The following is a 21,566-nucleotide window of genomic DNA, read 5'->3' on the forward strand; positions in this document are numbered from 1 at the left end:
CTGTGCTTCCTCGCTCGTCATAGTTTTTGTATGGGTGTGTCACAGTGCTTGTTCTTTGATTCTCTCGGTTTAGACGCGGCTTGGCAGACTACCCCCTTTGGCTCTCGACTTCGGATTGTTCCTGTTTAAGTACCTTCTGGCTCCCTTCGACCTCGGCACTCATCTCGATCCCTCCATACGTCTCCTACCCCTGATCTCGGCAACGGCAATGACCATTCTCCTGGGAAAACGGTATCGGCAAGTATTCTCGCAATACACCCCATCTGGCCTGGCACCATCTAATACCACAACCCGGACACGTCCCTCACTCTGTCGGTGTGTGTATTCATACCTGCCACCTCAGTTCTAGGGACAGGTCTGGTCTGCGGGCTACTCCGGCGTAACAACAGGACTTTATAGCTGTGCATATAAGCACAGAACTCCCAGATGCACTGACACAGCAAGGGTTAATCATGACGTCATCTCCCTGGAGGACCTATAAATACCTGCCAGCCTGCAGGGTTCCCTCACTATTACTCACCAATTCGCCTTGAGAAAGCGTCTCTCGCGAAACGTGTGCGTCGGCTCTGCTTTCAGACGTGCACGCGCAGAGTCTGATTGCCACCGCACCTGACTATCTCGCCCTGCGAGCCGGTGCGGCTCTCTGTTCCTGCACCACATAGGTTTTTTAGGTGCCCCGACGGACACATTAAACCTCCTTTTGAGTCACAGGGATATTATTCTCTCAAGATCTATGTACTCAAGATAAGCTCTAAAGATGTTGTATCTGATTAGCCTGCTATGCTATACACTCCTGTCAGTATACTTACCACAGGACAAGAGTCTCTCCTAATAGCAGCTTCTGTGGGATACTTATCAGTACACTACTTATGATCAGTAGCATCTGCCTCATCTATGACCTATTTTACTTAGCTGACGTTTGATGTTTAAGTGTATGGTTCTGTCTGATACCTCAGAACCTACATGTGATAACCTCTAACTACACAGGGTGAATAGAGGACACTCTCTGATTATCAGCTTCACCCCAAGGTAACTTGAGGTCAAAAGCACTGGTGCTGGCTGTACAGCTAGCCATATACTCATTTACGTTTACTGAATCTAATAGGACCTTATACACCATCATCGGTCCACATTACTCACTACAGCAGCTTAAACTTAGCATAGATGGTCTGGATAATATATATTTACCTAGATCATTGCTGTAAACCTGAAAGGTTATTTGAGGTCAAGTCAGCCATAATAACGGTGCAGATTTACCTACACCATTACTTACAGTCACGTAGGGAGGATTCAGTGAAGCTCTGATCATACCTGTTATTTATTTATTTATAAAATGTGTTACCAGGAAGTAATACATTGAGAGTTACCTCTCGTTTTCAAGTATGTCCTGGGCACAGAGTAAAACAAATAATACATGGTTACAAATACAGTTACATAAATGAACAGGGTACACATTATATACAAGACATTGCGTGCACAGTTAAAGAAAATATATATTATGAGCGTATGAAACAGTTACAGACCAGATTAAAGTGTGAGACAGCCTTAGATTTGAAAGAACTTTGCTGGTTGAATTGTGGTATAACCAATGTATTATAAATTGGACACCACAAGAATCTACCGGCCACTGTAAATCCCCCCTTCCTATTTATTACATCTTGGTTTACTAGTTTATTTGTTTTAGTGATTTACATTTTATGCTATCTTGTTCACGAGAATTCCCTGTACGTCTCCACCCACTCACAGATCCCTTACAAGGACTGTAATCTAGTGTAGTATTAGCATTTTCCTATTTACACACTAGTACTTCAGGATCCTGAGCCAATACGGCTATCAGTATCTGGATCCAGCACATACCTTCAGCTTGTCGTTTTAACACCCTATATTTTATCCTGGTTGCTTTATAATAAAGATTACGTTTTAATCACTACATACATCACCAGAGGGCGGCTTGAGTGCTACACTTGGGTTCCTTCTCTACCAATTGTCTCACTATTACTATTACTGTGGCAGCAGCAGGGGCTCCCCTATTTTTTCACTAAAGAGATGTCCAACCTTTTTTTGAACAAATCTATTGTATCTGCCAGCACAGTCTCCATGGGTAATGAATCCCACACTGTAACTGCCCTTACTGTAAAGAACCCTTTCCTTTGTTTCTGGTGAAATCTCCTTTCCTCCAACCTTAAGGGATGTCCCTGAGTCCTTAGTACTGCCCGTGGGATGAATAGTTATTTTGAAAGCTCCTTGTATTGTCCCCGAATATATTTGTATATAGTTATCATATCCCCTCTTAGACGCCTCTTTTCTAATGTAAATAAATCTAATTTAGCTAGCCTCTCCTCATAAATTAGATTATCCCCTTTATTAATTTGGTGGCTCTTCTCTGCACTCTCTCTAGTTCCATAATGTATTTTCTTAGGATTGGTGACCAAAATTGTACTCCATATTCAAGGTGTGGTCTTACTAATGCTTTGTAAAGGGGCATAATTATGTTTACTTCCCTTCCATCCATTGCCCGTTTGATGCAAGATAAGATCGTGTTTGCCTTCGCAGCTACTGCATGACATTGGGCACTATTGCTAACACTTCCGCATCCACGCCGGGGGCGCTTTTTCAGCTGAAAAAGAAGACATGTCCTGACCTCTGTAAAATACTTTGATTAAAGCTATTTTTCTAGATACATGAAAATTGTGGAGCATGCATCATATTGACCAAAACTGAGTGACGCGAGCCCCCGGCGTGAATGCGGAAGTGTTCCGGAGGAGCGGAGAACAGCGCGGTACACAGGGACCCACGGTGCACCTGCCACCCCCTACTGATCACGCAATCTTTTTTCATCCTAAGTGTAACCCTCCATTTGTACTTTTACTATATACCAATATATTTGCCGTCTGCACTATATGGTCCGTTTCTCTTCTTTTGGAGATTGTCTGCTGATTGTTGCTGCATATTCCATTGGGAACATCCAGCCCTTAAGTTGGATGACTGCTCCTTTTTATCTGCTTCAATGTGAGTAGCCATTTGTGAGCCCTGCACGAGATAAATATTCACGTTGTATGACATCGCTATACTATGTGATGTCCATTTATTTCTCATGGCTGCAAGCGGCGCTCCCCTGGTCCTTTTGGAAGAAGTGAACATGCAAGGCTAGTGAAACAGTCTTATACCAAAGGTTGAGTGTATCTGTTAAGCCTCTTATTCACTTTTGATTTTGAGCACTATAGTTCACCACTGTATGTGTTGTCACATTATTGCTTTATTTGGGCCCTTATATACATATATTTTTTTTTACACATATTTTATGCACATTTATTATTATTTTGGGTTTGTTAGAGCGCTATCGAGCACTTTTTCTGTTACGCGTTTCCAGTCTCTCCAAGTCCTTTTAGAGAGAAATTACACCCTGCTCTGATTCTATTACCTTACACAATTTAGTATCATCAGCAAAGATGGAGACTTTGCTCTTGATCCCAAGCTCAAGGTCATTAATAAACACGTTAAAAAGTCCATGACTCAACTATCAGAAAAAGACTGAACAAGAATGGTGCCCATGAAAGGATAGCCAGGAGGAAACCACTGGTCTCTAAAAATAACATTGCTGCCGTTCTGAAGTTTGCCAAAGAGCACAGATGAGCCACAAGACTTCTGGAACAATGTTCCCAGGACAGATGAGTCAAAGGTAGAAAGTTCTCAAAGAGAAACGTTATGTTTGGGGAAAACCAAACACTGCGTTTGAACAGAAGAACCTCATCCCAACTCCCAAGCATGGTGGTGTGAGTGTGATAGTTTGTGGCTGCTTTGCTGCCTCAGGACCTGGACGGCTTGCCATCATTGACCAACCATGAATTCTGCATTGGATCAGAAGATTCTAGAAGAGAATGTCAGCCCATCCGTTCATGAGCTGAAGCAAAAATGGTACATGAGATGAAGCAGTTCTGTAAGGAGGAATGGGCCAATATTCCTCAAAACCGATGTGAGAGACAAACCAGCAGTTACAGGACACGCGCCGTTGAAGTCATTGCTACTTAAGGGGGCGCCACCAGGTACTGAATCTAGAGCAGTGTTTTCGAACATTTTATTTGGCTAAGGAACCCTAAGGGAAATTTTGAAGAACCCCAGCCCTCTCTAATAGCGCGTCTGTGATCAGATGCATTGTAAGGAACCCCAACCCTCTCTAATAGCGAGTTTGTGATCATATGCATTGTAAGGAACCCCAACCCTCTCTAATAGCGCGTCTGTGATCAGATCCATTGTAAGGAACCCCAACCCTCTCTAATAGCGCGTCTGTGATCAGATGCATTGTAAGGAACCCCAACCCTCTCTAATAGCGCGTCTGTGATCAGATGCATTGTACAGTAAATTCTTTTTCAAATGACCTTAAAATTGCAGGGAACCCTTTAGCAATGCCCGGGGAACCCTGGTTGAAAAACACTGAGGTAAAGGGTCATATACTTTCTCACACACGGATATTGAATGTTTAATCATTTGTGGATCAATAAATGTTGATAAAGTATCATGTTTTTGTGTCATTTGTTTGATCAGGTTATCTATCTATTATAAGGACTTCGATTCAGATCTAATAACATTTTAGGTTTGAAATACTGTATGTGAAATCTTAAGAGGGTCACCGACGTTTTCTCGCCCCTGTATGTGACCCGGCCTAGCCGCTGACCCCCGGCAGAGAGAGACACGGGGACGGGAAGCGTCTGAGAGATTCCTAGGGGAAATGAAGCTGGCACGGCGGCGGGCGGCATGGAAGTGTCTCTCACAGCGAGACTCGCGCTGACGCTCAGACCAAGAGAGCAATTGAAGAGGAGACTTGTCCTCTTTTGTTACCGCCATCAGCAGGGCCCGACAAACTGGGCCAAACACATTCGCATCCCAAAACACTCGCCCCCCCATGACACATAACTGTGGCAGGTTGCGGTGGCGCGGGTCCTGACGGCGTCTCCCGGCCTTCTGCTGTCTTGTTGCCTTTAAAATCATGCTTTTCTCCTGCAGCACTATCTTGAATAGATGGCCACGCGGCCATTTTGAATAGTACTGCAGGAGAAAATCATAATTTTGAAGATCAAGACGGAGAAGACCGGGAGACGCCAGGGGACTCCGCCGCAGGTAAGCAGTCGACAGTGGCCACAATGCAGTCGCCCCGGGCGACCACATTTGTCGAGCCCTGGTCATCAGGGGCGTCGCGATCGTTCCTGCGCTCAAAGGGTTAAAGCAGCACAACGTGTGTTGTTTTTTTTTAAATTTAGGATTGAAGCAGGGGGTCTCCGTAGCTGAACCGGGTTAATTCCAGCTTCAGGGAACCCCTGCTTCTCGAGATACAGACCTCCATAAGGGGCGCCGGCATCTCCGCGCAGTTTAAAGCTCCCGCGTCACATGGGGTACCAGGAAGCCACAAGGGATGACATCACGGCTTCCTATTGGCCTTCAGGACACGAGACATTTAAACCGCCATCGTTAGCCCCAACTTGGCAGCCCCTTCCGAGGCAAGTATCTCAGTAAACAAGGGGTTCACGGAGGTGAAATTAACGCAGTTCCGCTCCGGAGACCCCCTGCTTCAATCGTTTAGGTTTTTTTTTAATAAATACTGTCCCGGGAGTGCTGCTATAAAGCAGGCCTAGTGCTCGACTCAAGAAAGGTTTCCGTGCTCTTCTCCCTTGCAAATTCCCTTTGCTGCTGTGTTTAGAAACCCCGCACTCACATTCTGCTGGTGACCTGTGGCCTGCCTTCCCGGGCCGTTAATATGGCCGCTGCTATGCATATTCATTAACACAACAGCGGTTGCCATGGTGACATCTGATGCAAGTGAAAGAATAAACAGGTTGAAATTCAGCAATAAATGAAGATTTAGAGAAAAGAAATTAATATTTAGAGATATATCAGTACGGCATGAACTACCAGGCTGAGTTCTAACTTCATTTGTGTGTTTTCGGGGAATTGTTGCTTGCTTTAAACCGCTGGATTGTTTCCAGTAGTTGAGCTGCATTTAACATCTCTGAAAATTCTGTGAAAAGCACAGTAAATACTGTATCACAAAATGTGCATTAAATACTTGTTTCGCTTCGAAGCGAAAATCTCAAACCAGGAGCGCTCCACAATCTGCTTTTTAGAAAATAAATAAATAACATTCACCCCTCAAAAGACTTTGTAATGCAGTGTTTTTGAACCAGGGTTCTAGGATTCCCCGGGCGTCCCCTAAAAGGTTCCCTTAAATTTCCAGGGCATTTGAAAATTGTACCAAACACAGAAGAATGTACAATACATCTGATCTCAGACGCGCTATTAGAGAGGGTTGGGGTCCCTTACAATGCATCTGATCTCAGACGCGCTATTAGAGAGGGTTGGGGTTCCTTACAATGTGTTTGATCTCAGATGCGCTATTAGAGAGGGTTGGGGTTCCTTACAATGCATCTGATCTCAGACGCACTATTAGAGAGGGTTGGGGTTCCTTAGAATGCATCTGATCTCAGACACGCTATTAGAGAGGGTTGGGGTTCCTAACAATGCATCTGATCCCAGACGCGCTATTAGAGAGGGTTGGGGTTCCTTACAATGCATCTGATCTCAGACGCACTATTAGAGAGGGTTGGGGTTCCTTAGAATGCATCTGATCTCAGACACGCTATTAGAGAGGGTTGGGTTTCCTTACAATGCATCTGATCCCAGATGCGCTATTAGAGAGGGTTGGGGTTCCTTACAATGCATCTGATCTCAGACGCGCTATTAGAGAGGGTTGGGGTTCCTTACAATGCATCTGATCTCAGACGCGCTATTAGAGAGGGTTGGGGTTCCTTAGAATGCATCTGATCTCAGACACGCTATTAGAGAGGGTTGGGGTTCCTTACAATGCATCTGATCACAGATGCGCTATTAGAGAGGGTTGGGGTTCCTTACAATGCATCTGATCCCAGACGCACTATTAGAGAGGGTTGGGGTTCCTTACAATGCATCTGATCTCAGACGCGCTATTAGAGAGGGTTGGGGTTCCTTACAATGCATCTGATCCCAGACGCGCTATTAGAGAGGGATGGGGTTCCTTACAATGCATCTGATCCCAGACGCACTATTAGATAGGGTTGGGGTTCTGCAGAATTTCACAATATAATAATAGGGTTCTTTAACGCCTCCCCACAGGGATTTGGGTGATATTCCTCCAGCTGTTCCCTGTAATCACTCCACCCGAAAAGAAAATCCTCAGTAAATCCAATGTAACACTTTTAGTTACTCTGCGACGCATGGCACGGACCTGCAGCCCAGAGGGGGTTAATATGTATATTATGCACACAATGTAGGGCATGTAAATAAGCCAGATGATTAAGCACGATAAACCGTCACACTTTAATACGGAGAAACCAAAATCCCATTATTTCATGAAATTGTTTCTTCATCAGGAGACTTGGCATCTCGCTAAATTATCCCCGGGAAACGGGGATCTGCGCTGGCCTCATTATTTGTAAACGGTTTTCAATAATATATTGCAATTTAATTTAATTCTGGAACAATTAGAGCAGGGGAGGGGGGGAGCTGCAGAGTCTAAAATTGTTTTACTTTTGATCAAATATGTTGGCGTTTAAGCATTTTAAACAAAATAAAGTGATCACTAAAGTCTCCTGCATCTTATCCGTGGTCCCAATGCAGAAAGCGTGCTGTGCAGGGGTAGGTGCATCAGTCAGTGCCCGGGCGCTGCCCGTGTGTGGGAAGGAGATGCACAGAGGCATGCGGTTGGCATATCCTTCATCACTACACTTGAGGTCTTCGCGCAGTCGGCACTGGGCGTGGAAGCCTCCAGCCAGCATGCCGCCTCCGAGACACGCGTGGCCAAGTGGTTAAAGCTTTGGTTTTGAATACACAAGCTTGTAGGTTCAATCCCTGTCTGGTCCTTATACAGAACATGTGACGTGCTGGAACGCTAGATGCATATCTCAATGTGGGTGGGGACTCTGATTGAGCCACCTGTGCTGAAGCAGGGATATCCTTCAAACCTGACCTATTGGTGGTGGCGGCCCTCGAAGATTGCAACAATTTGTAGCCGCTAGTTAAAGCCCTTGTTATAGTCGCCATTTTCCCCTTTAACTCCAGCTTCATTGTTCCCCCACCCCCTTTAATATGTGCATTAATACAATGCTCACAATGATAAGTAATTAGCTAAATTGCCGACCAATCGTTTCTCCTGTGATTGAGCTCGGGGGTTCATTAAATGGCTGTCAGTGCAGCAGATGAGGACCAAAGATGCAAAGTTTTGTGGGGAAGATCATGTGACCAGGCAGTCACTAGATACAATTGATGCACTGCTAGAGAGAGGGCAGGGCTCAAAAAGGTGTGTGCCAGAGCCTGTTTCAGAAGATGTGTTTTTGTAAATGGTTGCTATAGAAACAAAAAATGCTTGTTACATTATAACATAAAAATGTCACTCAGAGTTGTTCTAAATGCTACAAAGTATTTTCTCATACTACAGAACTGATTTATTAAAAAACACACATCTATATCTATATAATCAGCCACTGGCCAATCAGATTGGTCTGTGGCCTGGCCCCGCCCCCGCACGCCTCTCATTGGCTTGCTTGCTTCTATGACCTCACCCAACCACCTGGCCACTATCCTCTTCTCCTCCTCACCCCGCGGCCTGCCACCCGGCCACTCTCCCCTTTCCTCTTCACCCCATCAACCCCCCTCACCCCATCAACCCCCCTCACCCACAGCTCACCTCCCCCCATCACTCCCTCCCTCACCCGCAGCTCACCTCCCCGACAGCTCCCCCCCCCAATCACTCACCTCCTCACCCGCACCTCACCTCCCCGACGGCTCCCTCCCCCCTCCCCATCACTCCCCCCCTCGCCTCCCCGCTACCTTCCCCCTCAGCTCTACTCTGGCTCCCAACCCCCGCTGAGGGCGCTCCCCCCTCCCTGTCCCCACCACGAAACACCTTTCGCCAAACGGCACAAGCCTCTCCGCGGTAGCTCTGCCAGCCCCCTCTCCTCCTCTCCCCACGACAGCTCCAGCGAGAGGCAGGCAGTGAGCGTCAGTGTCACTCCGCAGAGCGCGTTCTGAGGAGCACATTCACAGCCACACCAGCCAGTAACACAGGCTCCTCCCGCCCCCCAACGCTCCCCAATACTCCCAGCAGCCACAGAGGCAGGAAGGCCAAAACGTGAGGAGTGTGCACTCACCAGAGCTAGCTGCATTTAACCCCATGGGGAGAGCCCCCCCTCACAGACTGGAGGGAGCCAGACAGCACAGGCAAGAGGCTCCAACTCACTGCACTGTGTGTGTGTGTGACACTGTGTGTGTGTGTGCGTCTCACTGTGTATGTGACACTGTGTGCTGCGCAGGGGGGGGGGGCAGAGTTGCGCAGAGGGGGGGGGGCGGCAGAGCTGCGCAGAGGGGGGGGGCGCGCCAGAGCTGCGCAGAGGGGGGGGGGCGGTAGACCAGAGTTGCGCAGGGGGGGGGGGGGGCGAGCGGAGAGAGAGGGGGAGTGGAGGAAGACTGGGGGAGCAGAGAAAGAGACAGGGGAAGTGGAGAGAGGGAGCGGGACATTTGAATCCCGGGCAACGCCGGGTCTCCCAGCCAGTGGATATTGCTGAGTCTGCAGCTGTAACATGCCCAGTTCTGCACAGTAGGACCCTGGCCCCTGTAACGCTGATTCAGTGCCAGCTGAAGTGACTTTATTCCTGTGTGCGTCCCATGTGATATCTAGCGATCTTAGGCTGCGGCGCGCGCAATCGAATCAATGTTATTCGATGTGCATGTCCACACCGCGTGTGCACGTACGCTCAGCGCTTGGGGAGACAGGGAAAAATGATTTCCAAGCGCGCTAAAGGGACAGGGACGCCCATACGCGCACACCCATGCTAACACTAGGGGGCACTGCACCCGTGCTCACAATGTTACACCATTACACATCTTCTCATTGCTAACTGTTTAAAAGCAGGGGTCCAACTCCAGTCCTCAAGGGCCGCCAACAGGCCTTCAGGCTACCCCTGCTTCAGTGAAACAGAAAAATGTGAGGCGCTTCTAATAGGGACAAAATAAACTGTGAATTACACTGGGAACAATTATTAAAGGTGCTCAATTGTGATGCAAAAAATATATATAAATTAAATAAATGTTGAACTTCGCTGCTCGACCCTCTGTGGAGGAGATCCAGTCCTCCTATCATGGGATGGCGAAGAGAAGCGTGTGGGGAGCGCAGATATCACCACATACAAGGAGAAAATATATATATAGTGTAGAGTGTATATACAAATAGGCACATGAAAAGTAAATCACGATTGGGGAGTCACACTCTCCCAGTGAAGTTTAGGCAATGGATACAGCAATGCAGACCCAGTCAGTGGATGGTAACAGGAATCAGCGGTATATTCCCTCGGTGTGAAAAGATAACACACTTAGTGCAACAATGCATGTACTAGTTAAGTGTTTATCAAGGCAACAATTATTGCACTTACATTAGTTCGAACTCCTGACGAAGCTGCTGAGCCAGCGAAACGCGTAGAGTTGAACCTGCAGCAGCCTGAGACATTATCCAGCATCTCCCCAGCTATCCTGCGAGTTTACCATCTCGATCGAGCGCGACCGGAAGTGACGTCACGGAGCCACCGGAAGTGACGCGACGCCATCTCGGGAGCAGGGCTGGAGATACCTAAGAGCTGCGCATCGATTGTGTTATGTGTATATGCACATTGTGCCTAATGTAAGTGCAATAATTGTTGCCTTGATAAACACTTAACTGGTACATGCATTGTTGCACTAAGTGTGTTATCTTTTCACACCGAGGGAATATACCGCTGATTCCTGTTACCATCCACTGACTGGGTCTGCATTGCTGTATCCATTGCCTAAACTTCACTGGGAGAGTGTGACTCCCCAATCGTGATTTACTTTTCAAGTGCCTATTTGTATATACTCTACACTATATATATATTTTCTCCTTGTATGTGGTGATATCTGCGCTCCCCACACGCTTCTCTTCACCACTACCCCTGCTTCAGCACAGGTGGCTTAATCATTATGACTGAGCCACCTGCACTGAAGCAGGGATATCCTGAAACCTGACCTGTGGGTGGCCCCCGGGTTGAAGCAATGCTTTTCCTCCCTGCCTGTATTCTCCATTCACAGTAACCCAGAACCGACCTGCAGGTTCGGTCTCCGCATTTGTCCTGATAAAACGTGTCATCATAAAAATGGGACCTTGACGCAAGAGCTTGCGATCTATTCAAACCCAGCTTGTGGTTCTTTGCTCTGAGACGGGGGTGCCCGTTTGGAAGTCCCCTCCACTGGTATTTCAGATACAATTGTATAATCGGAGAGCGAAAGCCGGTGTCGGGAGGGCGGAAGGCTGTGTCGGGAGAGCGGAAGCCGGTGTCAGGAGGGCGGAAGCCTGTGTCGGGAGGGCGGAAGCCTGTGTCGGGAGGGCGGTAGCCGGTGTCGGGAGGGCGGTAGCCGGTGTCGAGAGGGCGTAAGCCGGTGTCGGGAGGGCGGAAGCCGGTGTCGGGAGGGCGGAAGCCGGTGTCGGGAGGGCGGAAGCCGATGTCGGGAGGGCGGAAGCCGGTGTCGGGAGGGCGGAAGCCGGTGTCGAGAGGGCGGAAGCCGGTGTCGAGAGGGCGGAAGCCGGTGTCGAGAGGGCGGAAGCCGGTGTCGGGAGGGCGGAAGCCGGTGTCGGGAGGGCGGAAGCCGGTGTCGGGAGGGCGGAAGCCGGTGTCGGGAGGGCGGAAGCCGGTGTCGGGAGGGCGGAAGCCGGTGTCGGGAGGGCGGAAGCCGGTGTCGGGAGGGCGGAAGCCGGTGTCGGGAGAGCGGAAGCCGGTGTCGGGAGAGCGGAAGCCTGTGTCGGGAGGGCGGAAGCCGGTGTCGGGAGGGCGGAAGCCGGTGTCGGGAGGGCGGAAGCCGGTGTCGGGAGGGCGGAAGCCGGTGTCGGGAGGGCGGAAGCCGGTGTCGGGAGGGCGGAAGCCGGTGTCGGGAGGGCGGAAGCCGGTGTCGGGAGGGCGGAAGGCTGTGTCGGGAGGGCGGAAGGCTGTGTCGGGAGGGCGGAAGCCGGTGTCGGGAGGGCGGAAGCCGGTGTCGGGAGGGCGGAAGCCGGTGTCGGGAGGGCGGAAGCCGGTGTCGGGAGGGCGGAAGCCGGTGTCGGGAGGGCGGAAGCCGGTGTCGGGAGGGCGGAAGCCTGTGTCGGGAGGGCGGAAGCCGGTGTCGGGAGGGCGGAAGCCGGTGTCGGGAGGGCGGAAGCCTGTGTCGGGAGGGCGCGGCGCTCCTGTTCCGTTAACACGGACCGGTCATATCCATTAACAGAAGAACAGACGATCTGCCGCATGGAACACGTTGAATAGTTAACGGGAGGAAAGAAGAAAACCCGCAGTCATTTAAACTTGGTAAGAACAGAACAAATGACCGACCCCCCTTCTTGATATATCAGCGCGCTTCTTACTGCGCGAGCTGTGATTGCATTGTCAGTGTGAGTTATGAAAGCCTGTCGGCGCGTTACTTGGTGTATATGCTTTGGCTGGTCTATTATCCGCATTTTTGGCGCTATTCTGCCAATGGAATATGGCTTTTAATGAAGGCAATGCAGGTTCACTACAGGAAGGCCGTGTCTGCATACCCAGTTACCCCGCAATGCGTTGGCAGGACATACAATGCTATGCTTTCTGAAGGGCTTTGTACGCAACTGTGCGACCATTTTGGACAACCGAATATAACAAGATCTTGACTGGTGATTTATAAGAGATGGGATGGCAAACTCCAGTCCTCAACGGGCACCAACAGGTCAGGGGTTAGGGATATTCCTGCTTCAGCACAGGCCGCTCAATCAACGACTGAGCCACCTGTGCTGAAGCAGGGATGTTATGAAGACCTATATATAGGTTGAGGATACACGGGGGCTCCTGAAAAACAGCAGGACTCCAGCGTGCCAAGCTTTGATGTGAAATTTCAGGAGTAAACATTGCTGGCAGGGAAGGGGTTAAACAAAAACAAAAGAACACCCAGCTCTGAATAAGAGACTTGTGAGGCCTGGCAAACCCAAATGCTAATGTGCTCGTATAAAATTGCTGCATCTAGAAGCAGGGAGAACACAGTGACCCCATACAACCACAATCTACACCCGGGCAAACAAAATGGAAGAATGGTTGGTGACGAGGCAGGCGGGCGAGTCACAATTTACCGCCGAAGCTCGTTTAATCACATGAACAATACAGCGATGGAGAATCCATTCCAGGCAAGATCTCATTGGACGAGATCAACTAAAATATCAATGGAAATCCGGCCAGCGACACTAACCAATCAGAATGCTGCATTACGAAATGCTCAGCACGGATTGGCTCAGGCTGTTGTCATGTAAACAGAATCTGCCGTCCCACACACCAACTAAACAGCTCTCTAGAATGTTCCACTTGCCCCCACAATTCACTGGAGAGGAGGGGGATTATATAATAAGAGGTAAAACAGGGGTTAATAAATCCACATTGCAAGGTTTTTAACCCCTTAGAGTCTCTGGGGTTCCCCCGCGGGACACGTGGTAAGCAGGGGCTCCTGCTGATGGATTGGGGATTTGCTGAGCACGGAGACTTGAACGCAGGACGGGAGACCCCCCTAACACTCAGCCGTTGTGGGTAGGACTTGGACATAAAGGGACTTCTGATGAAGGGTCCGCAGAGCCGTGTCTGGGGTCAGTTCTGAATGAGAGAAGATCGGGAAAGTTATTTACACAGAATGCAGGGAAGAAAAACACACAAAACACTATCACACAGTGAGAGGTATGTGTGCCCTGGCTGTGTATTAGCTGGGGGCGAGAGGTATGTATGCCCTGGCTGTGTATTAGCTGGGGGCGAGAGGTATGTGTGCCCTGGGTGTGTATTGGGAGGGGGTGAGAGGTATGTGTGCCCTGGTGGGTATGAGGTGGGGGTGAGAGGTATGTGTGCCCTGGGTGTGTATTAGGTGGGGGTCAGAGGTATGTGTGCCCTGGCTGTGTATTAGCTGGGGGCGAGAGGTATCTGTGCCCTGGGTGTGTATGAGGTGGGGGCGAGAGGTATGTGTGCCCTGGGTGTGTATGAGGTGGGGGCGAGAGGTATGTGTGCCCTGGGTGTGTATTGGGAGGGGGCGAGAGGTATGTGTGCCCTGGGTGTGTATTGGGAGGGGGTGAGAGGTATGTGTGCCCTGGGTGTGTATTGGGAGGGGGCGAGAGGTATGTGTGCCCTGGGTGTGTATTGGGAGGGGGTGAGAGGTATGTGTGCCCTGGGTGTGTATTGAGGGGGTGAGAGGTATGTGTGCCCTGGGTGTGTATTGGGAGGGGGTGAGAGGTATGTGTGCCCTGGGTGTGTATTAGGAGGGGGTGAGAGGTATGTGTGCCCTGGGTGTGTATTAGCAGGGGGTGAGAGGTATGTGTCCCTGATGCCTGTGTATTAGGAAGGGGTGAGAGGTATGTGTGCCCTGTGTGTATTAGGAGGAGGTAAGAGGTATGTGTGCCCTGTGTGTGTATTAGGAGGGGGTGAGAGGTTTGTGTGCCCTGGGTGTGTATTAGGAGGGGGTGAAAGGTATGTGTGCCGTGGATGTGTATTAGGCAGGGGTGAAAGGTACGTGTCCCCAGGTATGTGTCCCTGACACCTCTATACGAGGAGCGGGTGAAAAACATGTTCCCCTGACGCCTCTATACGAGGAGCGGGTGAAAGGTATGTGTCCCTGATGTCTCTATACGAGGAGCGGGTGAGAGGTATGTGTCCCTGATGTCTCTATACGAGGAGCGGGTGAGAGCTATGTGTCCCTGATGTCTCTATACGAGGAGCGGGTGAGAGGTATGTGTCCCTGATGTCTCTATACGAGGAGCGGGTGAGAGGTATGTGTCCCTGATGTCTCTATACGAGGAGCGGGTGAGAGGTATGTGTCCCTGATGTCTCTATACGAGGAGCGGGTGAGAGGTATGTGTCCCTGATGCCTCTATACGAGGAGCGGGTGAGAGGTATGTGTCCCTGATGCCTCTATACGAGGAGCGGGTGAGAGGTATGTGTCCCTGATGCCTCTATACGAGGAGCGGGTGAGAGGTATGTGTCCCTGATGCCTCTATACGAGGAGCGGGTGAGAGGTATGTGTCCCTGATGCCTCTATACGAGGAGCGGGTGAGAGGTATGTGTCCCTGATGCCTCTATACGAGGAGCGGGTGAGAGGTATGTGTCCCTGATGCCTCTATACGAGGAGCGGGTGAGAGGTATGTGTCCCTGATGCCTCTATAAGAGGAGCGGGTGAGAGGTATGTGTCCCTGATGCCTCTATACGAGGAGCGGGTGAGAGGTATGTGTCCCTGATGCCTCTATACGAGGAGCGGGTGAGAGGTATGTGTCCCTGATGCCTCTATACGAGGAGCGGGTGAGAGGTATGTGTCCCTGATGCCTCTATACGAGGAGAGGGTGAGAGGTATGTGTCCCTGATGCCTCTATACGAGGAGCGGGTGAGAGGTATGTGTCCCTGGTGTCTCTATACGAGGAGCGGGCGAGAGGTATGTGTCCCTGATGCCTCTATACGAGGAGCGGGTGAGTGGTATATGTCCCTGCCTCTATACGAGGAGCGGGTGAGAGGTATGTGTCCCTGATGCAGCGGGTGAGAGGTATGTGTCCCTGATGCCTCTATACGAGGAACGGGTGAGAGGTATGTGTCCCTGATGCCTCTATAGGAGGAGCGGGTGAGAGGTATGTGTCCCTGATGCAGCGGGTGAGAGGTATGTGTCCCTGATGCCTCTATAGGAGGAGCGGGTGAGAGGTATGTGTCCCTGATGCCTCTATAGGAGGAGCGGGTGAGAGGTATGTGTCCCTGATGCCTCTATAGGAGGAGCGGGTGAGAGAGGTAAGTGTCCCTGATGCCTCTATAGGAGGAGCGGGTGAGAGGTATGTGTCCCTGATACCTCTATACGAGGGGCGGGATAACACTGTTTAGAGATAGTATTTCGGGCGGGAAATCCGATGCCAGTAATTAAATTTGGCCTCTTAAATTGAAAATCACTTTTATCCCAACCGCAGCGAGACGCATTTATTACTGAGCGGGAGGAGAGGCTGTCCTATATACCGAGGGGGGGGGGGGGAGGGAGAGGCTGTCCTATATACCGAGGGGGGGGGGGAGGGAGAGGCTGTCCTATATACCGAGGGGGGGGGGAGGGAGAGGCTGTCCTATATACCGAGGGGGGGGGGGGGGAGGAGAGGCTGTCCTATATACCGAGGGGGGGGGGGAGAGGCTGTCCTATATACCGAGGGGGGTGGGGGGGGGGAGAGGCTGTCCTATATACCGAGGGGGGGGGGGGGGGAGGGAGAGGCTGACCTATATACCGAGGGGGGGGGGGGAGGGAGAGGCTGACCTATATACCGAGGGGGGGGGAGGGAGAGGCTGACCTATATACCGAGGGGGGGGGGAGGGAGAGGCTGTCCTATATACCGAGGGGGGGGGGGGAAGAGGAGAGGCTGTACTATATACCGAGAGGGGGGGGGGAGAGGCTGTTCTATATACCGAGGGGGGGGGAGGAGAGGCTGTCCTATATACCGACGGGGGGGGGAGAGGCTGTCCTATATACCGAGGCGGGGGGGGAGAGGCTGTACTATATACCGAGAGGGGGGGGGGAGAGGCTGTCCTATATACCGAGAGGGGGGGGAGGGGAGAGGCTGTCCTATATACCAAGGGGGGGGGGGGGAGGAGAGGCTGCCCTATATACCGAGGGGGGGGAGAGGCTGTCCTATATACCAAGGGGGGGGGAGAGGAGTGGCTGTACTATATACCGAGAGGGGGGGGGGGGGGGGAGAGGCTGTCCTATATACCGAGGGGGGGGGGGAGGAGAGGCTGTCCTATATACTGAGAGGGGGGGGGGAGGAGAGGCTGTCCTATATACCGAGAGGGGGGGGGGGAGGAGAGGCTGTCCTATATACCGATGGGGGGGGGGGAAAGAGGCTGTCCTATATACTGAGAGGGGGGGGGAGGAGAGGCTGTCCTATATACTGAGAGGGGGGGGAGGAGAGGCTGTCCTATATACTGAGAGGGGGGGGAGGAGAGGCTGTCCTATATACCGAGAGGGTGGGGGGGGGAGGAGAGGCTGTCCTATATACTGAGAGGGGGGGGAGAGGCTGTCCTATATATTGAGAGAGGGGGGGGAGGAGAGGCTGTCCTATATACTGAGAGGGGGGGGGGAGGAGAGGCTGTCCTATATACTGAGAGGGGGGGAGGAGAGGCTGTCCTATATACTGAGAGGGAGGGGAGGAGAGGCTGTCCTATATACTTAGAGGGGGGGGGAGGAGAGGCTGTCCTATATACTGAGAGGGGGGGAGGAGAGGCTGTCCTATATACTGAGAGAGGTGGGGAGGAGAGGCTGTCCTATATACTGAGAGGGGGGGGAGGGGAGGAGAGGCTGTCCTATATACTGAGAGAGGGGGGAGAGGAGAGGCTGTCCTATATACTGAGAGGGGGGGGAGGAGAGGCTGTCCTATATACTTAGAGGGGGGGGAGGATAGGCTGTCCTATATACTTAGAGGGGGGGAGGAGAGGCTGTCCTATATACTGAGAGGGGGGGGGGAGGAGAGGCTGTCCTATATACCGAGGGGGGGGGAGGAGAGGCTGTCCTATATACTGAGAGGGGGGGGGGAGAGGAGAGGCTATCCTATATACTGAGAGAGGGGGGGAGAGGCTGTCCTATATACTGAGAGAGGGGGGGGGAGAGGCTGTCCTATATACTGAGAGGGGGGGGAGGAGAGGCTGTCCTATATACTGAGAGGGGGGGGGAGAGGCTGTCCTATATATTGAGAGAGGGGGGGGAGAGGCTGTCCTATATACTGAGGGTAGGGGGGGGGGAGGAGAGGCTGTCCTATATACTGAGAGGGGGGGGAGGAGAGGCTGTCCTATATACCGAGAGGGGGGGGGGGGAGGAGAGGCTGTCCTATATACTTAGAGGGGGGGGAGGAGAGGCTGTCCTATATACTGAGAGGGGGGGGAGAGGCTGTCCTATATATTGAGAGAGGGGGGGAGGAGAGGCTGTCCTATATACTGAGAGGGGGGGGGGAGGAGAGGCTGTCCTATATACTGAGAGGGGGGGGGGAGGAGGAGAGGCTGTCCTATATACTGAGAGGGGGGGAGGAGAGGCTGTCCTATATACTGAGAGGGGGGGGAGGAGAGGCTGTCCTATATACTGAGAGGGGGGGGAGGAGAGGCTGTCCTATATACTTAGAGGGGGGGGGAGGAGAGGCTGTCCTATAAACTGAGAGAGGGGGGAGAGGAGAGGCTGTCCTATATACTGAGAGGGGGGGGGAGGAGAGGCTGTCCTATATACTTAGAGGGGGGGGAGGAGAGGCTGTCCTATATACTTAGAGGGGGGGAGGAGAGGCTGTCCTATATACTGAGAGGGGGGGGGGGAGGAGAGGCTGTCCTATATACTGAGAGAGGGGGGGAGGAGAGGCTGTCCTATATACAGAGAGGGGGGGGGAGGAGAGGCTATCCTATATACTGAGAGGGGGGGGGAGAGGCTGTCCTATATACAGAGAGAGGGGGGGGGGGGATCCCCCCATGCTGCACTCCCGGTTGAGCCTCAGGCTGCCCCCTATAAAGATGTCTCTGTAACGAGCAGCGTTTGTTCTTGTAATTAGGGAGCAGCCTGCAGTTTACGCCGCACTCCCTCCCTCCCTCCCCAGAAACAGCTGCAGCCGATGTCAGCGAGAAGCGCGGCCCGTAACATCTGCTCCTACCTCAGCATAGGTAACAGCCGCCTGCGCTGGGGCAATCGCGAAGGTGCAGTGATTGGGGGGTGGAGGGGGGCGAGGCAGGGCGAGAGATCTCCGCACTCACCGTGGCTCAGAGCCGCGTCCAGGAACAGTCTGAGCCGCCGGCTCCGGAGGCCGAAAATCTTTGCGGCTTCGTGGAGAAGTCCGGGGAAGGTCAGATCATTCTGACCAATGGGGTTTTCCAACAGCAACGTTCCAAGCAGAGGTTCTGTGGCAAAGAGGGGTGGGGGGAAGAGACGGGGGGAGGAGGGGAAGGGAGGAGGAGGGGTGGGGGGAAGAGACGGGGGGAGGAGGGGAAGGGAGGAGGAGGGGAAGGGGAGAGGTGGAAGAAAGGGGGGGAAGGAGAGGGGGGGGAGGAAGGAGAGGGGGGGGGGAAGGAGAGAGGGGGGGGGGGAAGGAGAGAGGGGGGGAAGGAGAGAGGGGGGGAAGGAGAGAGGGGGGAAGGAGAGAGACGGGGGGGAAGGAGAGAGACGGAGGGGGGAAGGAGAGAGACGGAGGGGGAAGGAGAGAGACGGAGGGGAGAAGGAGAGAGACGGAGGGGGGAAGGAGAGAGACGGAGGGGGGAAGGAGAGAGACGGAGGCGGGAAGGAGAGAGACGGAGGCGGGAAGGAGAGAGACGGAGGGGGAAGGAGAGAGACGGAGGGGGGAAGGAAAGAGACGGAGGGGGGGGGGGGGGAAGAGACACCTATCATTCCATGTACACCAGACTGCATGACCTGCAGTGCTATATTGTGAGTTGCAGACTCTGCGTTACCTTGTGTGTCCGTGTGTAGCAGCCTCAGATTGACGTACTGGCAGAGCAGGGGGTTTCCGTCGCTGGCCACAGCTGGGGGACCCCCCGATGTCACCTGCAGGGTCCTCCCGCTCAGACTCAGCGGGTTTGTGCGATCGAGCAGCTCTGGCGAAGGTGAAACCAGAGAGAGAGGGCGTCAGGACACGGATACTACCGGCCCGGCCCAATGCATAGGACCATGCTCCCCCACCGTGGGCAGGTACCTGCTTTCCCACTGTACACGGCCACGCGTGGGCTCTGCACGTGGAATATGCTGCACACGGCCGCTTTCAGTTTGGACAGGTTGTCTATCGCATCCACCCCCTTGGGGTTTCTAGCAGGACGGCTCCGCCTGTAAAAAGATCCGTGGTTGAAGTGCGAGGCTGCCGGAGGTCTCGGGAACCACAACTATTATTGAACAACCCCAGAGTACCACGGCTTTACATTTACAGACATTCACTCTGTGTAAAGCAGCCGCCCGGGCTGCTGGTTTTATCATTTAACCCCCCCCCCCCTTAATATGTGCAACAATACAACCCAGACAATGATACGTAATTAGCCAAGTTGTCGATCGGTGAAGATTCGGCTCGGAGGCTCACTAAATGGCTGTCAGTGCAGCAGAAGAGGTCCCAAGATGCAAAGTTCTGTGGGGAAGATCACGTGACCAGGCAGTCACTAGATACCATTGGTGCACTGCTAGAGAGGGCGGGGCTCAAAAGGGGTGTGCCAGAGTCTCAAAAGGGGTGTGCCAGAGTCTGTTTCAGAAGAGGAAGGGGATGTGACTTTGTAAATGGTTGTAATATAAACAAAAAAGCTTGTTACATTATAATACATTAAAAATGTCAGAGTTGTTTAAAACGGTCTCCTAGTACAAAACCGATTTATTTAAAAAATTAAAAACACACGTGTAGGATATTGCTTGGTCTGCAGCTTAAAAAAAAGAAGAATTTTAGGAAGCGGGACATTTTAAAAACCTTTATAAAACGCTACAGTCAAAGCCGCCTCCACTCTGTGTCCCATTCAGAGTCTTTTGAGGTCAGGCGCTGTACCACGAGTGGAAGCCACTTGGACCACTGGAAAAGGCCCACTTGGAAATCAGCGGGGAGAGGGCGTGGAGCGGAGAGACAGCCGTTGAAGTCCCATGGTGGGTCCATCCTTAGGAGATAAGGGGGGCGCTGTATCCCGCACACTCCCAGGAAAGGGGTGTGGGGAACGGAGCGCACTTACTTTGCTCAGCGCCACCAACGGAAATGTTCACATTGACGAAGGCGCAGGCGGGACCGTCCACCCCATCAGCAGCCTGCGGCGACCCACGGACCAGGGGTGATCTCCAGCTCGGAACCTTTCAGCTACGGAGAGACGCGAGGGACATTCGTGTTAGCGGATGTGAAAACTGCCAGCGCTACACGTTGGGCCAGGCCCCGCTGCCGATGCTCCTGCGGCCGGGCCCCCCGCTCTCCTTCAACTGCAGGCCTCTTCCTCACTGTCCCACACCGAGCTTCCAATGCCGGCGCGCGACAGGCCACTGTGACGTCAGTGCGCCGGGAGTAAGCTTGGCTCAGCTTCCGGCGCGCTCCAACACGTGGGACTGAGTGGAAGAGGCCTGCAGCTGAAGGAGCCGGGGCCCGGCCTGACCAGCCACAAGGTAAATCTCCAAGGACAGGTTTGGGGAGCGCAGATATCACCATGTGTGGGAAAAATATAAGGTGGACTCGACGTGGTGATCCTGGGAGCAAGACAGAACATCACACTTAGTGCAACATTGTATGCTCAATAAATATATTGTATTGTATATACAGTAGTCATATCATATGACTCCTAAGGATGCTTTTTTAAAGCGAAACGCGTAGAGTCGAGAGTGAGTAGGCCACACAAGCTCCTGTGACTGCCCTGCACCTTCAGCACCTACGGCTCAGAAAACAGGACCTACTGGTCCTTAGAAGGAGCTGCGTCCTTACCTGCGTCTTCTCCTGTATGACGACGCTGGTGGTGGGGGGCACGGGGTAAGGTTTCAGGGGAGACTTGATAGTAGCCAGGATGAAATCCGTGTGCCGCTGGATGACG

General features: G+C 52.2%; 1 protein-coding gene across 1 annotated transcript in view; it reads right to left on the reverse strand.

Annotated features, from left to right (window-relative positions):
• Positions 1-13,145: 13,145 nt before the first annotated feature.
• Positions 13,146-21,566, reverse strand: part of IARS1 (isoleucyl-tRNA synthetase 1) — a 61,272-nt gene continuing 52,851 nt past the window's right edge. The window contains 8 exon segments of the mRNA XM_075575050.1: positions 13,146-13,667; positions 18,795-18,938; positions 19,485-19,628; positions 19,727-19,820; positions 19,823-19,854; positions 20,730-20,823; positions 20,825-20,851; positions 21,461-21,566. Coding sequence (XP_075431165.1) covers positions 13,585-13,667; positions 18,795-18,938; positions 19,485-19,628; positions 19,727-19,820; positions 19,823-19,854; positions 20,730-20,823; positions 20,825-20,851; positions 21,461-21,566 — 724 coding nt within the window. The 3' untranslated portion in view covers positions 13,146-13,584.

This window comes from Ascaphus truei, chromosome 17 (assembly GCF_040206685.1).
Source record: "Ascaphus truei isolate aAscTru1 chromosome 17, aAscTru1.hap1, whole genome shotgun sequence".
NCBI classification, from domain to species: domain Eukaryota; kingdom Metazoa; phylum Chordata; class Amphibia; order Anura; family Ascaphidae; genus Ascaphus; species Ascaphus truei.